Source organism: Paralichthys olivaceus, chromosome 8 (genome assembly GCF_024713975.1).
Source record: "Paralichthys olivaceus isolate ysfri-2021 chromosome 8, ASM2471397v2, whole genome shotgun sequence".
NCBI lineage: Eukaryota > Metazoa > Chordata > Actinopteri > Pleuronectiformes > Paralichthyidae > Paralichthys > Paralichthys olivaceus.
In genome coordinates, this window is record NC_091100.1 from 11,586,604 (window position 1) to 11,605,273 (window position 18,670).

Consider the following 18,670-nt stretch of genomic DNA (forward strand, 5'->3'; position numbering starts at 1 on the left):
CTGGACGTGTCCAGAAAGTTAAATGTGTGTATAAATGACAAAGTGCAGCACAGCTGATTATTTTTCTCTCTGACAGACCGACAGAGAGAGAAAACAATGTGTGGTGACACAAATAGCTTGTTACCATGTTTTTCTTCTTTTTTATAAGATAGCTCCCTGTGTAAATATTGCTCTTCTACATTCCTACACTGTCTCCTGAAAGTACACAGAAGTTTGTCTTACTGCCGCCAACACCAACATCCCTAGGCTGACTGCATCTTACCGGTTATATAAAAACTTGAGGAATATATTTTATGTCTACTCTGTAATTATGACCATATGACAGACTTTGTCTCTTCTGTAAATTACAAACTGGAACCATGTGGAGTTTTTGAATAATAGTAGATATAATGAGAGTACGGAAAGGTTTTGAATGTATTATGCATGTGCATGTACACAATCCAATGGGCAATGAGTTTACATTGCAGGTCAGCAAGGTCAAGAAAACCTTGTAGAACACCAATAAGGTCAAAAGGGAAATCAATCACTAACCTAAACAGATTGATGTGAATCTTCTGAAATACGTTTTAATGGCTCCAAACTCATCTACCGTATTATGCCAAATGTAGGATGACACAAATAATATGAAGACCCTGATGTCCAACAACTATTTTGTAAATAAATATTTTTGAGGATGGGAAACACTTTAGAACTCATCCTGTTGGGTATAGTTTCCCTGAGACGCCAAAGTTCCAAGGAGAACCAAGTCATCATCATTGAAACCTTGTGTAGGTTAAAAATGAAATTCAGTTACACATTAAAACCACCGTTATATATCTTTGTACATCAAACACACTCTCTCCTGTCAGGCTCATGTCAAAAACATTTTTGAGCTCATCATGTTGGACAGATTTTCTCCCTGGTTCACTTCTGCAGTAAAGACACTGGGAGATGCTTTAAACTGGTTGTAACACTTTTAAAGGCTGACTGACACTGACAGACTCACTATAAGCAGACTTGAAACACTCACTGGTCTAGTAACATTACAGCTAAAAACAACCCACAATGCAACACTCTCTGTAGAGGGTATGTTACACTTGTACTCTTTTCATGTTTGTCTTCAAAAAATAAGCCAACCACCACTAATTTCTAGAAGAAAAAACATTCTCTATTAATGTTCTTTTCTCTAGTCAGGCAAACAAACAAACAAAAGTTAAGATTCTCTGTGCTTACAAAAAACTGTGTGAATGTGTCCAGAGGGCTACAGAAGCGATAACTGTGTGTCACTTACTCACCCAGTGTGTGGTACTGTATGTAAGAAACCCACCTTGTAGAGGGAGATCTAGTCCTGCCTGCATCCTGTCGTGGAGAGAGTTTCCTGCCATCGCTTTGGCATTCTTTCTCTCTGTCATTATCTGGTGAACAAGAGAGATACAGGAATATGAGGAAACTGTGTAAGAAACAGAGTAGAAATGTTCTGACATGGAAGTGACACGGGGGAGGAGGGGGAGGAGACAGAGACATAAAAAAAATATGTGAGCATGTGGGAGGAAAAAGGATGAAAGAGTCAACAAGAACGGGGAGAGGAAAACCTGGAAGAGCTTCAACCCCGATACTGTCACAATCTCTACACATTCACCTGGAGAGTGTTGGCACACGTGTGCGCACACGCACACACACACACTTAAATCAGGTCACACTCTTCGTTACAAAACAGTGTAAAAGCTTTTCCTGCAGTGTTCGTAACAAGGAGAAGCACATGCATGCAAACGAGAACCATGAAAAAAGGAAAGATCACACACACACACACACACACACACACACACACACACACACACACACACACACACACACACACACACACACACACACACACACACACACACACACACACACAGACACACACACAGAGAGAACCAGACATAAATTATACACGTCCCTAATAAGAGAATTTGTCACAGCAAATCTGCATCTCAGCAAACCCTGCTGTGACCAATTCTTCCCATTTCCTTGGTGATCCTTTTTTGTGTGACAGGTCTGCATTAAACAGACACAAGGATCTATAATATAGGCTGACTGGAAAATGTGGGGCAGTTAGTATTATTATAGGAGGTTGTGAAGGAGGACAAAGTACAAATATTGTTTAGGTAAGTGATCATAAAAAGAGATCAAATAAAATGACTTGAATTCTTAAAAAAGCCTTTAATGCAAAGTTGACTCGATTTCAACTTATGAGCCTAAACACATTAAGAAAACATTAAAATACTTTTCACTGAATTACAACTCTAAAGCTGTAAATAAGTTTTAATGGGGCAACAGGAAAGTACATTAATTAATAATTTACAGTTCGGTGGAGAAAGCAGAGACATTAAAAACATAGTTTGTTTTCTGGTCTTCTAACCCAGTTTGCATTAATCTGTATTTATCGATGAATAAACATGCAAGGGAGAGAAAGCTCTCTTCTAACTGTGTTTTGGAAGAAAAACACTTCCTGGAATTTAGATGCTTTTAATCTATTTTTTTTTAGTTTTGAAGAATGCAGATATGCTGTGCAATGATTAAAATATGGGTCTCGACCATGGAAGAGTAAACATGATTAAAAAAAACACATGCTTTTTTGAGGCAGGTAATACTGTTATGAAAGAGGAATTATTATTTTTTACAGGTTTCATTTTTTTGCGTGAATATTTTTCCTGTCCCCAAGCTTTCCTTATTAAGTGGCAGTGGAAACATTCATCCAACACATTGACTCTTAATCTTGCCAAAATCCACACTTGGCCTCATGTCAGCCTCCTCCTCCTCCTCCTCCTCAACCTCCTCCAGTCTGAAGCACTCACCCGGGAGCAGATCTCATGCAGGCTGGTGGCAATGGCTTTGGCTGGCGTGTCACAGCGGAACACATGACATTTCAGGATCCTGGTGTTTTTATCCCTCGCCACATATGCAAAGTCCCTGAAAGAGGGAAGAAAAAAAAAAACACAGAGTCAATGCAGACACAGAAAAGGAGAAAATGGAAGAGGGATGAATGATGAGTGGAGAGTTTGTTAGATAAGTTTAAGTTCTACTTGAAGACAAGAAAGATGAATGATGAAGTGGTTTTGAGTGTGTGACAGACAGCTCTTGGTGACGACATGAGAGATGAACTGACCTTTATCAGTCGGATGGAGACAGGACACACATACACACACACGCACGCACACATGCGCACACACACGCACACACACACGCACACACACACACACACACTTGCAGGTCGATGGACCCCAGAGATTAATAGAGCAGCGTGATGCGAGAAAGAGCTGAACAGAGCGACAGCAGGGAAGAACTTTCCCGTGGGCCCACTGGAGCCGAAAACAATTTAACTCTCACTGAATAGAAGGAATGAAAAGAAGAAAGGAATGTAGACAGAGGGAGAGAGGAATGAAGGCATAGAATGATGTGGAGAAGAAATATAGCGGCACCAAATACACACACGCACGCACGCACGCACACGGTTTACATTATTCAAAAAATGCACTTAAACCCAAACTAAACAACCTTCTTCAAGATGTGTGCTTCAATATTCCAGGAAATAGGAAACGGCCTGAGGGCTATAAGGAGATTTCTGAGTCCAGACCCTCAGGGAAACTCTCCACAAAAGATTCCTATTTGTGTGGCTGTATGTACGAATGTGTACTTTTAAAGAAATGCTTGAAGACAGAGAAGAACAGAGGAGGTCACCTTCATTTCCTATGTCTCTAAGTGAGTGCTCACAGTACTACAGTACATCAAGGTCCACTTTGAGAATGAAAAAAAAATGAAGACGCAGAGGAAATTAAACAATAAGGGACGACAGAGAAGGAGATGATGGAGAGATACTTGAGGAACATCTGGGAATGAAAGGAAAGAACGTGTTTACCTCTCTCTGGGTCCGAGGAAGCAAGGGAGGAAAAGGCAGAGAGTTAGTAGAGAAAAGAAATCTGTGGTACTGCAAAGTAGAAAATGACAAACTGACCCAGTGACATACATAAGGAATTAACCTTGAGTGACATATTGATTTCTTTCTCCTTATGCATATGTATGTGTGCGTGTGGGCCGAAGGGGCTGTAGCTCAGATTAAAAGCAGCAGTGCAAGTAATTTCAATACATACTTAACCTTGAGGTGAAATATGAAAAAGCGATAGAGATTGAATGAGGCTGAAAGGATGGAGAGACGGGAGGGACAACAAGATTTTGACTGGCTGCTGATGGTTTGTTTCTTGACAGGAATAGAAGAAAGAGGCTGGGAGTTTCCAAAAGCCATATAGCCTAAAAGAAGTGACTGAGAGGGAGAATGAGGGGGAGTAAGGAATATTATGAGGCAAATGTGGAATACTGGGGGAGGAAATTGGAAGTTAACTGCAACAACATACATGATAAAGATGAAAGAGTGATGACGAGGGCAAATAAAACACCCAGATGAGGAGGGGAGATAAAAGTCAGAGCAAAGAGAGAGAGGAGGGGGTGATATCTCATTTTGAAAATAATCTTATGATCATGCAGCGCCACTGCAAACGTCAAGGTTGCTGAGGGAATCTGTAATCTCTGTGGCAATAATGAGTTTCGTGGCACATGGGGGGGCACTCAGATCTCCCTCACGTGTGTGTGTGTGTGTGTGTGTGTGTGTGTGTGTGTGTGTGTGTGTGTGAGTATTAAGGGAGAAACCCTGCCCCAAACGTTCCATAACACTGAAAACTGGTAGCTGCCATTTCCTGCCGCCAACATCTTCAAGCAGAAAAGTCCAACAACACATGAATAAACTAGAGTGACACTCAGTCGAGCGCATACCTCCGCCAAGGTCCAACAGTCCCCTTATGACACCACATTTAAATTCACTAAATTCAGAATTTTATTTTGAGTTTTTTTCCATCGAGTTCCATGAATTGTAGTAAAATGCCCTATCTCGCAATTTTAAAGGAAGTTAAAAAGAAATCCTGGATCCGCCCCTGATACAGATCCGTACCAAATTAAATGGGTTCTTCTTTGATTGATGCCCCACCCCTTCTACGGAATTTCACAGAAATCGATCGGGTAGTTTTTGCTAAAAAAGAAAAAAAAAACAGATGAGAGCATCCTCCTTGGTGGAAGTCATAAAATGAAAAACACATTGCTACATATACATTTTAAGTATTTTAAATATTAACCATGAATTTGAACATTCAGCGTGATGGAGATCGATATTTCTAACTTACATTGTAATGTCAATTTGCTGCATAGTTAACTATAAAAAAAGCTTCTCTGGGTTATTAGCACTTCGATTTTTCACACACTTGAAGTTTTAGGATAACGGAACTGTTTTATCACATCATCTCTTTATAATTAACACCCAACCATGGATATAGCACCACTCACTAAAAAACCAAAGATAAACTATCCACTCAGCAACATCCCCTAAGACTGGGGCCTCATCACTCTTATCTGTAGCTTCTCTTTCTTTTCCCACTACTTTAAACTTAAACTAAAATCAAGTGATGTAATATAAATATACTCACACTGGTTTGTTTTCTTATTTTGGCAGATAATCCTCTGTACAGGAGAATCTTTCAACCCTCACACCATCTATTCCTCCTGATCCGACACACACTCCTCAACCTGTCTGCTCCACACCCAGCGAGGAACTAACCATACCTCCCCCTTTGGCAGCTTCATACCCCTCTCTGCCTCTCCCCTCCTCCCTCTAACCATCTCCTCCCCCTCCTCCCTCCGCTGCAGCTGTGGTATTCCCACTGCTCTCGCTCGCCTGCTGTATGTAGATGTGGATGGTAGAAATAAAGGTTAAGCATTCGGAAAACATACATTAATTCTGCCAGGATTAAAAATATGCTGCATGTACGTGTGTGTGTGTGTGTGTGTGTGTGTGCAAACGACCGAAGAGAAAGATCCCTGAGGCAACAGAATTCTGCAGTTCTGTTAATGCCAAGAGCTTTTAACCAAGCCTCTCCTGTGTCTGTGTGTGTGTGTGTGTGTGTGTGTGTGTGTGTGCGTGCGTGCGTGCGTGCGTGCGTGCGTGCGTGCGTACACATGTGCACATGCCAGCTCCGATTATACAGCAGCAACTAACCACTCTGGTCCACATCACCTGTCCGTCACTGATAACCTACATTCGCGATCTTATTGTGCATGCAGCAGCAGTGCACAGCGCCCTCTGCTGGTTGCTCTGCAGCAGAAACAGTGTTTATTTAGAGATTAACTTGAACCTCTATATGTCAAGAGAAGACTTGTGAAGCTTGTTTATTTCTTTCCTTTTTACATTCAAGAGCTTAAAACACAGAAGCAGCTGTGACACTTTACTTCAGTGTGTGAATTTGTCTCCAGTGAAGCACGATGAGCTGAACTGAGCTGAGGTGAAAGTGAGGGACAGTCAGATGGGGATTTGTAGTGAAAGAGAATAAAGGCCATTCTCCCTCTGATCCTCTCCTCTGTACTGATGAATTAATTTTTCAATAGCATCCTCTTCATCATCAATCATTAACTTCTCTCTTCTGTCGACCGCCACACCGACTGTCCGCCCTCCTCAATTGTCACCCTGACCTTTTGTGTGATGCACCAATGACTTCATTTACACTGGTGACTAATCCATCAAATAAATAATTTAGCAGCTTCAACCTAAACAACAAAAGGACATTATACCCTCAGTGAGTCATGACCCATGTGATTGGTTATTAACGCTGGAATCTTTTGTAATCAGTACATGTTACAGATGATTTAGAGCACAGGAAGCATTCAGAGAAAAACATCTGACACAATCATTATTAATCATGAAGACAAACAAAAGAGGATTAATCAATTTTCAAAGAAAAAACAAAACAAATTAACACAATTACCATGGTGACTAACCTGCCATTGTCCCGGCCAACGCCCCAGACCCGGATACTTGCAATTGGCTGCGAGTGAAGCACACTGCGGTCCATGGGGTCGACCAGGTTCAACATGTTATTTTCCAGCACCAGGTACATGTCCTTCCCCTGAAGACACACACATTTATATTTACTTGGTAAGTAAGAGAGTGATTGACCTTTTAAAGCACCATTTATTATAACCTCCTGAACTGGGGGAAATAAGCATGACGTGTTTTTGTGATGAGATCTGAAGTTTATTTGTTTGTGTAAGTGTGTGTGTGTGTATGTGTGTGTGTGTGTGTGTGTGTGTGTGTGTGTCCTTTGGCTCTGAGGGCCTCTAAATAAATTATCAAACCCTAAAAAGAGGTTCTAGGAGATGAAAGGTTAACGAAAGAGGGATGAAGCATGCTCACTCTCTCTCTCTTATTCTCTCTCTCTCTGTATGTTCTGTCGCTTCACATTAAACACAACCACCGCAGAGCGAAGGAAAGACATTGCTCCACTTTCCTCTCTTCCCTCCTCCCTCCATCACTTGACATACATTTCAGAGGACTGTGCCCCTGCTAACTTCTGTGGTTCTTTTCTTTGCTCCACCTTCACTCTTATATTCATCATCTTAAATCTGTACAAACCTTCTCTGTGGATCCTTTATTCTCACAAACTAGGCACCCTTTATAAGGAACCCAAACAAATATCCCCACACGCTGCATTCCAACACTGTCTGTCTCACCTCTCCCCAGATGCCGACCGTGTCTCGGATGTCGTTCTTGCAGTAGGACAGCTGTCGGATGCAGTTGTTAACGGCAACGCTGCTCTTTCCGGGAGCCAAGTCCTCCTCGGCCATTTCCACCCATCCCAGAGAGCGCACTGCAAAACACTGGAGGAAACAGAGAGTGATGAAACTTTTACATTGAGTACGACCACAGACTTTAATGCATGCATGCAGAACTGACTACTGTAATGCTCTACTTACTGGTCTCCCTTAAAAGAATATAGGTCAATTACAACTATTCCAAAATGCAGCCACATGTGTGTTGATTAAGACCAGAAATAGATACAGCCACTTTAAAGTCTGTGCACTGGCTACCTGTCTCCTTCAAAATCTATTTTTAAATCCTTTTGTTTTTTAAAGCTCTTATTGGTCTTGGTCCTTCTAATCTATTCCTCAGATCACTTTTAGTCTACAATGGTGACATTTGTGGGTGACTAAAATATGAATCCTGTCTTGTTCGTAATAAACTTGTAGTATTTAAGTCTGCGAGTTCTGAGGCTAAAGCCAGAGAGTTTGAACTCCTCACAGACTAAAAGATGGATGAAGGCGACAAAGCATGTCGGTAGAAATGGAGAGAGGAAGCAGAGAGACCCATCCATCTGACCTCATCAAGTATTCATTTGATTTGAGGAGCCCATTCAGACAGCTCTCTGCAGACCTCAGAGACCAAAGAGGTCAGAGGAGGTAGAACAAAGACAGAAGTGACAGAAAACTTGTTTGTATGTGGATCCTATTGACTTTTGACCAGAGTGATGTTTTATTATATGTCCATCATGTGTGAATAGAAGCAGAAGTAAAGTGCTGTTCATCTAATGTTCTTTTTGAACAGCAGACACAAAAACGCTCTGCTTTAAGCATTTCTTAATCAGACATGCATTTAATAATGACTTCAACACACACACACACGCGCACGCACGCACGCATGCACGCACACAGTGACTCTCTCCACGTTGCATGTCTAGTGAAAGTTGTGTCACTGATCCAGACCAGCAGATGGTAGCAGCTACATGACACATAACACTATGCAGCCTTGGGGCGGCTGTGACTCAGGAGGTAGAGTGGGTGATCCATTGATCTGCGTGTCGGTGGTTTGATTCTCAGTTTATCCAGGCCACATGCCGAAGTGACTTAAGGCAACACTGAACCCCAAATGTCTCCAGATGGCTGCGCTGGTTTACATTTCATGCAAGTTATAAAGTGTGTTTTCGTTTTTTGGAAGTAGAGGGTTTCTACATTATTTGATTTAAGCTTTGTTTAGTTGAATGGCAGCTGTGTGCGCACTGGATTTATCTGGCCAGTTTTCTGGTCGTTGATAAACTGTTGTTGAGTGAGGTCCTGTTTGTATTCATCTCCCTCACTGGGAGAATGGGGAACAGTCCCAATCTTAACACAGCAGTGTGCTGCTTGCTGCCATTGATGTGTGATGAGTGAGTGTGTCAGAGTGCGCCACCAGACCAGATGCCCTGAGTGCAGGTCTGTGTTTGTGTCTGCTATTCATCACAATGTCCCTGTTGCTAAGGATTGTGACTTTCTGCCAGACACACAGAGGGAAACAGACACCAGACAGCCAAATCAGCACCACGTCATCAAGCCGAGTGTTGGCTTTAAACTCTGATCTGCTTCAGATCTATTCAGCCATCTGTGGGAACCACACACACACACACACACTTCTTGGAATGTAGCCTCCCAGAAATCTGCTGCGGTTCTTGACAGAATGAAATGAATCTGTATCGGGCCAAATAAATAATTGATCTATTTTTCAGTTTAATTAGTTGGATTCTAAATTGGATTTACACCTTGGTCTAACTTTGCCAGAAACAGTATCAGCTGATTGATCTCACCATTCTACTGAGTCATATGTTTTATTGAGCCTGATGCTTGATTAAATCTTCAAATGTCTCATTTGAATCTTAAATTTGAATGTTTAAGAGAAATCTAATTAATGCACCATGGCCCTGTACTTCTCTGTGTCACCACTGGGGGGCAGTATTCTTTTAGAGTCCCTCTCTTGCCTCATCGTGCAGAAACCATGATCTCATAAGCCACCAGTAAACAAACAGGCTGAGGACATAAACAGACAGTTACACACATGCAACAACCTTTCAACAAAAATAAGCAATGTGTGCTGGGAAAACTGACTCTATTATACAGCTTAAAAAAGTTGGATAAGAAAAGATACAAGTCTGTAACTTAAGATTCTGCAAAAGATGATTTGACACAGATAGACGTCATGTGCCACCTATTTATAATGTTTTAATACTTACCAGTAAGGTAACATGAGGAAGTCTCAATGCAATAGGCTTCTTATTTGATGCACAAGAAATTTTTTAATTGACTTTTCACCCATTTATTAAATTCTATATGGTATTGTGCACATCCATTTTCTTAACAGAAAAATTGCAATAGCTGCAGAATATTTGGGATATTAAATTCATCTATTTTGTGTCTAAGATCATACATTAAAATAAATGTAACATGCAATGTAATATTGGCTTTAAACTCAATCTAAACTGAGGAAAAGATTCCATACCTTTGTTTCTGGGTCACCGTTGTTGCAGTTTGACTCCTCTTCTTCTACTGTTGGACGGTTCCTGAAAGGAGTTGAAAAGGTTAAGATAAGAACAAGATAAGATTAACAGCATCCACTGGTGGGATGTAAAACATTTTTTAATTTATTTTGTTATTGTAAATAAGTATCCAGACTTCTTCACTACATTTTACAATGCATTGTGTTACATGTTGACACTGTTTTTTAATATTTTAAAAAGTTTTTTAAGTAATCAATAACAAGAAGGGGATTGGTCCACTGATGAAATCAGCACAGACAGGTAACTTTAGACCCCGCCTCCAACAACAAGAGCAAAGTGAACACTTATTTAAGTAAGTAAGTAAATACTTAAGAAGAACCTTTAATGTAACCTTTAATCCTCCCCCACTTACATTGTCCCAGTGTTCCCATTGCAACCATTAGCTGATTTGTGTAGAAGGTTTGAGTCCTGTGTGTGAACTTAACAAAGTTACAAGGAGTCATTATACTAATAGGGGACATGGAGTCATTTCCTGTGTGGAAGGACTGACTTCCTGCTTCGTCTGACCTCAATTAACTCTAACGCTGATTTAACACAAGATTAGAGAAACTAACTAAAAAGTGGAGAGAGACCAAGAATGCTAGAGAGAGCTACAGACTGTGGAAAGCAAGAAAAATACACTTTTTATAGCCAAGTGTGAGTAACTGTGGAGGCTTAGAGAGATGTGTATCTGCACAGGTATTTCACCTTAACTTCAGTGATGCGTAGCGAAGCGTTGCACCCTCAAACTCCTTCAGACTGGGATCGGGGTTCACGGTGGCTGCCTGCAGATCCTGGTGCACACAGGTGAAATCTTTAGAGTGTAAAATGAAACCAAAATATCTCCTACATCTTTGACCTTCACCTTAAAGCCTCTTTCACACATGTGACCTGTAAAATAGTTGGAGAGGGACTTCAGTCATTTCAGAATGTCTGGCTGAATCTGGCTGCTTTTGGTTTTGTTTTTATGGAAAGAACAAATAACCCTAGGAAAAAGAAATCAAAACCATATCTTTTCAATTTAGATTCAATTTGAAAGAACAATCTTTTTCCTGATTGGTATGGTTTATTTTCATTAATATTTTTGACGTTTGTTTTTAATCTTCTCTTGTAAAGCACTTGTTGCATATTGAGTTCTTATTATGATTATTAGCATCATCATAATTTTGATTCTTAGCATCATTATTCACATGTACACTGGTGTTTTATATGAAAGGAAAAACTATTATGATTCTGAAGGACATTAAAGTTCCAGACATCATTGGCGATGACAGAAGAGCGTTGTCATCACCAATATTTGGTTTCATATTTTTGTAACTTAGTTTTGAGGTAATGCATATAAAAGTGATCCAGATGTATTTTAATAAACGTATTATTATTGTAAGAGGATATCAAATTCAAATTATTCTAAACCGTGTCAATGTTTGTCTTTTTGGTTTCATTTTTTCCAACGTAGCTGGTGTGTGTCGATGTGTGTGTTATTTTCAGATGTGGAATTTTCTTACTCTTTATGTTTAAATTTCTGACATACACAACATATGAAACTCCCAGAAGAGCTGCGTGGTTTTCCTTGGAATGTTGATGCTTTTGTTGCAACTACAACTGTGGTAGACGTTCGTGACGTTCACCACCTCACTGTACAAGCACCAAGAATAAAAACCACTTAAGCTCCTGGTACAACACATTCACTGCTTTAATATTCCCAGTTTACATGTGGGAAAGGGGCTGAGGAGACGAACCTGGCAGAGGCCAAAAGTAAATATTATGACCCCACACAGTCTATGCCAGCATGCATCCAAGTGTGGGCAGAACCCCTTTGCTGGATGGAGAAATGGCACTGGTGTGTTATGTGTAATGGGGCATGCTGCACATGGAAAAGAAAGTAGCATGTACACATATACACTTGTGTGCAAACACATTCAGATCTGTGCCAGGTGGAAAAATATGTACATGTTTTAGCCAGTACAGAAAGAAACAACCCAGTATGTTGCTGCGGCCACATAACAGATGTTCTGACATATGAGGCATAACAAGATGCTGCTGTCGGTGCAGTTACTGTACATTCGTGTTGAAGCATCAGCCACACATGCTTTTTACCCAGGCAGTGAATTTCTAGCATGTGATGCATAAACGCACACACTCAAAGAGTGGGTGAAGTTAGAACAAGACTCGTCGACACCGAGTGCATTATACTTGCCTTCCACACCTCACTATCAATCTTTCCGCCAAATTCACTCCACACCTGTTTCTACACGTAGCATTAAAACACACAAACACACACACATATCGGTGGGTCAAAGGATTGGGGGGTCAAAGGGGTGGGAGGGAGAGCGAGGGAAGAAAGACAGAACAAGGCTGTTAGCCAACTAGCTCACTCCACACTGAGCATCTGTTGCAATAAGGAGCAAAACATTTCTTAGCCGAGCAGATGTCAATCGAGAGTTTATGAAGTTTTCGCAAATGTTTTCTGCTCCTATTGAACATTCACATCACTACTGAGATTCTACTGATTGTTGATTAGTGGAATATCCACAAAACAGAAATAGAGAACAGTCGGTGTGTATTGGAACATACTGACTGCCCTGTATGTGATACATCTCATATATACAGTAATACAAACACACATACAATGGTGTGGGTATAATTTATGCCCTACACACACATTTACACGCACAAAGAACAGATAATAAGGCTACTGAGTGGCTGGTGAGGAGGAAAACACAATATGGAAAGTTTTAAAGTGACCCACCTTGTCCTCATCTTCATGATGCTGAGAGCAACACTCCTGATCCGACGCCCCCTGCAGAGATGTGGACCGAGGCTGAAGAGATAAACAGAAAGAGACAGAGAGAGATGACGCATAAAAAGTGACCAGAACCTGCACGGTGACAGTTAAGAGGCATCGACTCTACATTTGTCTCTGTGCTGTTTTTGGCTGTATTGTCACTGGCTCACACTCCAACAGTCTACAGGTCAGCCGCTCCAGATAGATGTGCCAGGACGACATCCTGACAACATCAGTCCATTCTCACTGGATCAATATTTTATCTACACCACACTCCTCTCAATAAATCTCCTCTCCTCTCCATCCATTTCCCTCTATCATTCAGCATGATTGACTGATTGATGGAGTGCTGCGTTCCTGTATTCTGAAGGTAGATGGAAGCATTGATGCCCCCCCCTTCTCTACACCAAATAAAAATATAGCATCAGAAAAATATGATCTCCCATCTGAAACTCCCGATATAGATACCACATAGCCTGCCTTTTACAAAAGATACACAAAACCACAAACAGCACAGTGTGGAAAAACTGGGCATGTTCTTTACTTACAAAGTAGCAGCTGTTGACAAATCCACATGTGGGGATGGTGGTTTCATTAGAGGAGAGAGGCTCCACTGAACTGTCGGACGTGGTGCTGCCCGAACGAATTGACGACCTGAAGAAAACCTCTGCCTGGCACAACTACATACGTACACATATTAAAAATCACGGTTATAAGAAATTGACTCATAACAGATAAGATTAATACAAAGAGTAGATATTTAAAAGTATTGTTATCAGTTGTATAGTTTCATCCTGAGATCAGGAAAGATCTTCTGCAGGTGTAACACACCTTACCTGGGCATAAACATTTTTTAATACAAATTGTTTTTATTAAACTTTGTATTTAAAATGAAAATAAAGAGGATGCGATAAAAATGTCATAAACCAATAAAATCTTTATCTTATATAGATAATAACACTGCTAGAAGAAGAGCACTGATATTGTAGATATGTTGTATTCAAATTATTGTGTAGTACATGCTTGTGTTTGAATTTAATGTTTGACTTCAATATTTTTGGCATTAATCTAAATCTGTAGTCAGTGACCACTGTCAGATAATCACAACAAAGACTCAGATAATTATATTTAAAGAACAATTGCAGATGTAAACAAGTGAACCCACAGTTGCAGCACAAATGAAGAGTAAAATTCATCCAATCACTATGTATGTATCACTCTGTTGTTCAGTCTCTCACCTCATGGTCAGGAGTGGGTGAGGGGCTGAGCGAACCCACAGAGTGTTTACGAGGCGTTGAGGCTGTGTAGTCGCCTGGTGCCTGGGACTCCATCTGTCCAGGGGGTGCTTGGCGGGTGGCAGGCCTCTCCCACTGAGTGGTGCCTGTAGGTATGTGCCAGTAGTAGACACCGGCCATATCTGTGATCTTCTTCCATCCTGGTGGCAGGTCAGGGTCTGTCTGGAATGACTGCTCACTCCAGATATCTGGTGAAAACACAGGTTTATTGAAAGCAACAGGAAAACTGACAGCACACTTTTTTTTTCATTTAGACACATCTCTGTGACTGCACACAAAGACTAAATACTGATTTAGTTTTCCATAAATCTTCGCTGGCCGAAGTAAATGGAAGTCAACCCTCCCTTTCATACGCTGAGCAACATCAACAGCTGACAGGGATTATCAATATCTGCTGCAGCTGCCATCTAACAGGCTGTAATGTTCCACAGATAACAACTGTTGTATGTGTGTAACAGTCCAATGCATGTAGCTTAAACATTTTCTAATGAAAGATATCACAGGCAATGATCGACTCTAAAATATATATTTAAAAAATCACAGACATAAGCATCCCTCTTACAAACCTTACAGATCTCAGACGTAGTCCCAACGAGAGCTTAAATAATTGAGCCCTAAAAATATATAAGGCTTAATTGAATATGACACAAAGGAATTGTATTTGCTTCTTCTCAGAATACCTCACAGTTCTAAAAAAATTGACTTCTTTTCTTTAGTTTATTGTTTGTAATCAGGTCACAACTCATAATTTATGTTCTAAATAAAAGATTTATAATGTGGGAACTGGTGGATTACCAGTTGCCAATAATGATGTCATAAACCAGATAGCCTCAAATACTCATAGTGGATTTCATGTCAGCTCATGAGCTAAAATAAGCAGGAAAAATAACAGTTTCTGCAGATTGCAAAGCTATTCACAAAATGCCAGTCATGGCAATGAAGGATTAGCACTGCAAACTCAATTTATACTGCATGACTCACTTTTAGCAGAGTGGGTGGTGATCTATTCAACCCGGTTTTTTATTCACTTTTAAAAGGTATAATAATCCTTCAATATAAATCAATGAATACCTGCACAAATGCTACACAGAACTTAGTCTTATTTGAAAATCAGATAACTATTTATGGATTCACATAGAATTTGTTCCTTCATCAAACAGAAAACAACATATACACAAACACACACACAAACACACACCCTGTACAGAGTTTAAATCAGAGTATTTATATCACTGTTTCTTCTCTCACTCTTGCACTAAATGTCATGTCATCTGAAGGTTGCAGTTTCCTGGCAGACAAGCCAGCTGAGGCACACACTCTCACACACACTGTCTCACACACACACACTGTCTCACACACACTGTCTCACACACACTGTCTCACACACACTGTCTCACACACACACACACACACACACTGTCACACACACACACACACACACACACACACACACACACACACACACACACACACACACACACACACACACACACACACACACACACACACACACACCTACTACTATTGATGGCATCTTTGTGTGTGTAAAGTTGATGTAGTGGCAGAGGTAGTAAAGATGATCCAGAAATGCATTAGGTGTTGTAGCAACTAATAACTCTAAGAGACTGGTCAGCTTCTGCAGTGTGTATGAGTGTGTATTAGTGTGTGGAGTTCGCGAACTGCTGACCATGCTGATGAAACACAGCCCATAGGCCTGTCACCATGACAGCAAGCCATATGTCATCATGAAGACTGGGTCAGTCCAGATTGAGATGGAATTGATTGACACACACAACACACACACACACCCACACACACACACACACTTCAGTTTTTTTAACGAAAGAGAAATCACAGAATGCTTAGCAAAATGTGCACAAGCATTTTTTTGAACAAGCAGACGTCCCTGGGGCTCAAGACTCTGCTTTAGAGCAGGAGCTGTGAAGCAGTGCCTCCTGGGATTTGCAGTCTTTTATGTGCAAATAAAATAGGTCACAGCCAATAAAACTACAAGTGAGATAACCTGAGTGTCTCTGCTGTGGGAGAGGGAGGGAGGATGGTGACTCAGAATGAATGCCAGCATGAAATTAACAGCACTGGATGTGGATTAAAGCCTATATATTCAAACACAAGAGAGAGAGACACTGATATAGACAGAGAGAGAGAGAGAGATCTGTGTAGTTTGGGTCCAGGGACATATCATCATCATGCCATTAAGTTAGCAGTGTCACCTCTGCAAGTGCTGTATCACGCGTGGTGTTGGAATGAAAAGGTCTCAGCATGTTGACACAGAGGTTGATAGTTAGCACGCTCCTGTGCAGCTCATGGAACTGAGGCATAGCAGAGCTACGTAGCAGTTTGCCTGTCATAGCCTCTGTTTGCATGCAGCTCCATGCCAGAGCAGAGTTGAGCAAAGGGGGAAGGGAGAGGTTCTGGAGCAAAACACACACATACACATGTTCTCTCTGACAAACGACACCACACTTACACAACCTCAGCTAGAAAATGGACACACACACACTCATAATACAAGGACAAATATGGCATGCACAGACCAGATTCCTATGACTGATATTTAGAGATAAATAACATCACAAACTTCATCAATGTGTTGTAGGAGGCACACAGATAAATCCATGCTTGTGCACACACAATTATACACACAACACACACACTCACTTCATTCACAGACAGACGCACTCAGACAGCGTTTCCAACTCTAAGCCTACAGTGTCGCCTCCAGCGGACTCTGACAGATGCACCTACCCTCGTAATTGACAATCACAATGGCCAGCATGTAGTCTTTCCCCAGCATCATATTGAGCTAGCTGCCTCTCATACAGCAAAACACGGTACTGTAACCAGAGAGAAAACCCCAGATAGAGAGAGAAAGAGAGAGAGGGGGGACACTGCAAGAGACAGGGTGAGGAGGAAGAGACAGGCGAGGGAGAGAGAGAGAGAGGGACACGAGGCAGAGACAGGGAGAACATGAGGTTAAAAGAGAGGCACAGAAGAGTGGGAGACAAGAGTGAATGAGATTGCAAATGAAGTGAAGAGAGATGGAGGCAAGAGAAAAAACAGAGGGAAAGATTGAAAGAGGAGGGAGTTTCCTGCGACTGAGCTGTGTTTGCTGTTGTCCTCGATCTGGAGCATCAACAACGTCAACAGCTCATATCGGTCTCTTTTCCCTTTCCTTCCCTCAAACAAACACTCAAATGGCCACATGGACAGAAGAATAATCTGTCAAATGCCTACGTTTACCATTTTCTTTCTTGGTTGTCCTGGCAACCCCCTGGTCATCTTTCTCTCAGTATCATATCAAGTGGAGGTGCAGGGAGGAGGAGCAAAGAGGGAGGGAGACATAAGCCGTTTCAGTCACGAACTCCGGAAAATGTCAGGACATTTGGTTCCAGACTGGAGTTTTCCTTTTACATATAAAGATTGCAGCAGGAGATTCTCCATATTAGACGTGTTCACTACAACAGGAAAATGTCCGGAGAGTTCAGGTGAGGGGGGGTATCTGGGTAGAGCATGCAACGCACCCGCTCGCTTGCGGTGAAATCTTCAGACATAATTTGCAGATGGATTTACGCTGGCGTTTTTACAAGGGGGCTGGCAGGAAAAGTTCTGGAAAATGTCTGCGGGTATTGACAAATCTCAGGAGTAGGGAAGGGAACTTGGGTGACAGGAAGACAGAGAGAAAGGTGTATCAACATCTGACTGACTAAAAACACTGAATGTCACATGGTACTGTTCTCTTTAAATGACTTTCCTCAACTCAGCAGTGTGCATGTGCATGCATATGTGTGTGCATGCATGTGTGTGTGTGTGTGTGTGTGTGTGTGTGTGTGTGTGTGTGTGTGTTTGTGTGTGTGTGTGTGTATCTTGTACAGCTGTCTTTGTGAGGACCAGTTTGAGCCTACACCCCACAGAGTGAGGACACTTTGGGTAAGTAAGGACATTTTGGCCAGTCCTCACTTTGTGACCCCCCCCCTTTAATGGTCTGTTTGGGGGTTGGTTTTAGGGTTAGGGTTAGAATTAGGTTTAGGTTAGGTTAAGGGTTAGGCATTGAGTTTGGATGGCTAGGGTAAGAGTCTAGGAAATGCATTATGCCAATGAGTGTCCTCACTAAGATATAAGTACAAACGTACGTTTGTGTGTGTGTCCATGTGTGTATTTTGGCTCCTCTGTGTGAAAGCAGTGTCGTATTGGCCCTCTAACCCGCAACATCCACCGAGGAATCTGACAGACACCTGGGAAAACAACACGGCTTTGTCAATATGAGACGGAGAGGCAGACAGGAGGTCACAGTAGCATGGACGACTACGAGTTAGCTGTCCATAAATCCACATGAAAGATGCCACTACCATGATTATCGACTCTTCAGCAAACCCTCCGAGGATGACACGTCTTAA

At 41.5% G+C, this 18,670-nt stretch overlaps 1 protein-coding gene across 10 annotated transcripts in view; it reads right to left on the reverse strand.

Moving 5' to 3' along the window:
- Positions 1-18,670, reverse strand: part of apbb2b (amyloid beta (A4) precursor protein-binding, family B, member 2b) — a 47,438-nt gene that overhangs the window by 6,646 nt on the left and 22,122 nt on the right. For 3 of the 10 annotated variants that reach the window (XM_020100409.2, XM_020100408.2, XM_069530761.1), the window contains exons 5-14: positions 14,199-14,443; positions 13,509-13,640; positions 12,925-12,996; positions 12,373-12,423; positions 10,884-10,969; positions 10,139-10,199; positions 7,567-7,713; positions 6,835-6,962; positions 2,817-2,931; positions 1,307-1,394 (exon numbers count right to left, since the gene is read on the reverse strand). In XM_020100409.2, coding sequence (XP_019955968.2) covers positions 1,307-1,394; positions 2,817-2,931; positions 6,835-6,962; positions 7,567-7,713; positions 10,139-10,199; positions 10,884-10,969; positions 12,373-12,423; positions 12,925-12,996; positions 13,509-13,640; positions 14,199-14,443 — 1,125 coding nt within the window. Of the gene's footprint in view, positions 1-1,306; positions 1,395-2,816; positions 2,932-3,877; positions 4,111-5,489; positions 5,613-6,834; positions 6,963-7,566; positions 7,714-10,138; positions 10,200-10,883; positions 10,970-12,372; positions 12,424-12,924; positions 12,997-13,508; positions 13,641-14,198; positions 14,444-17,021; positions 17,153-18,670 lie in introns of those variants that run through there. The other 7 variants (XM_069530764.1, XM_069530763.1, XM_069530765.1 and 4 more) reach the window with 5 other exon arrangements.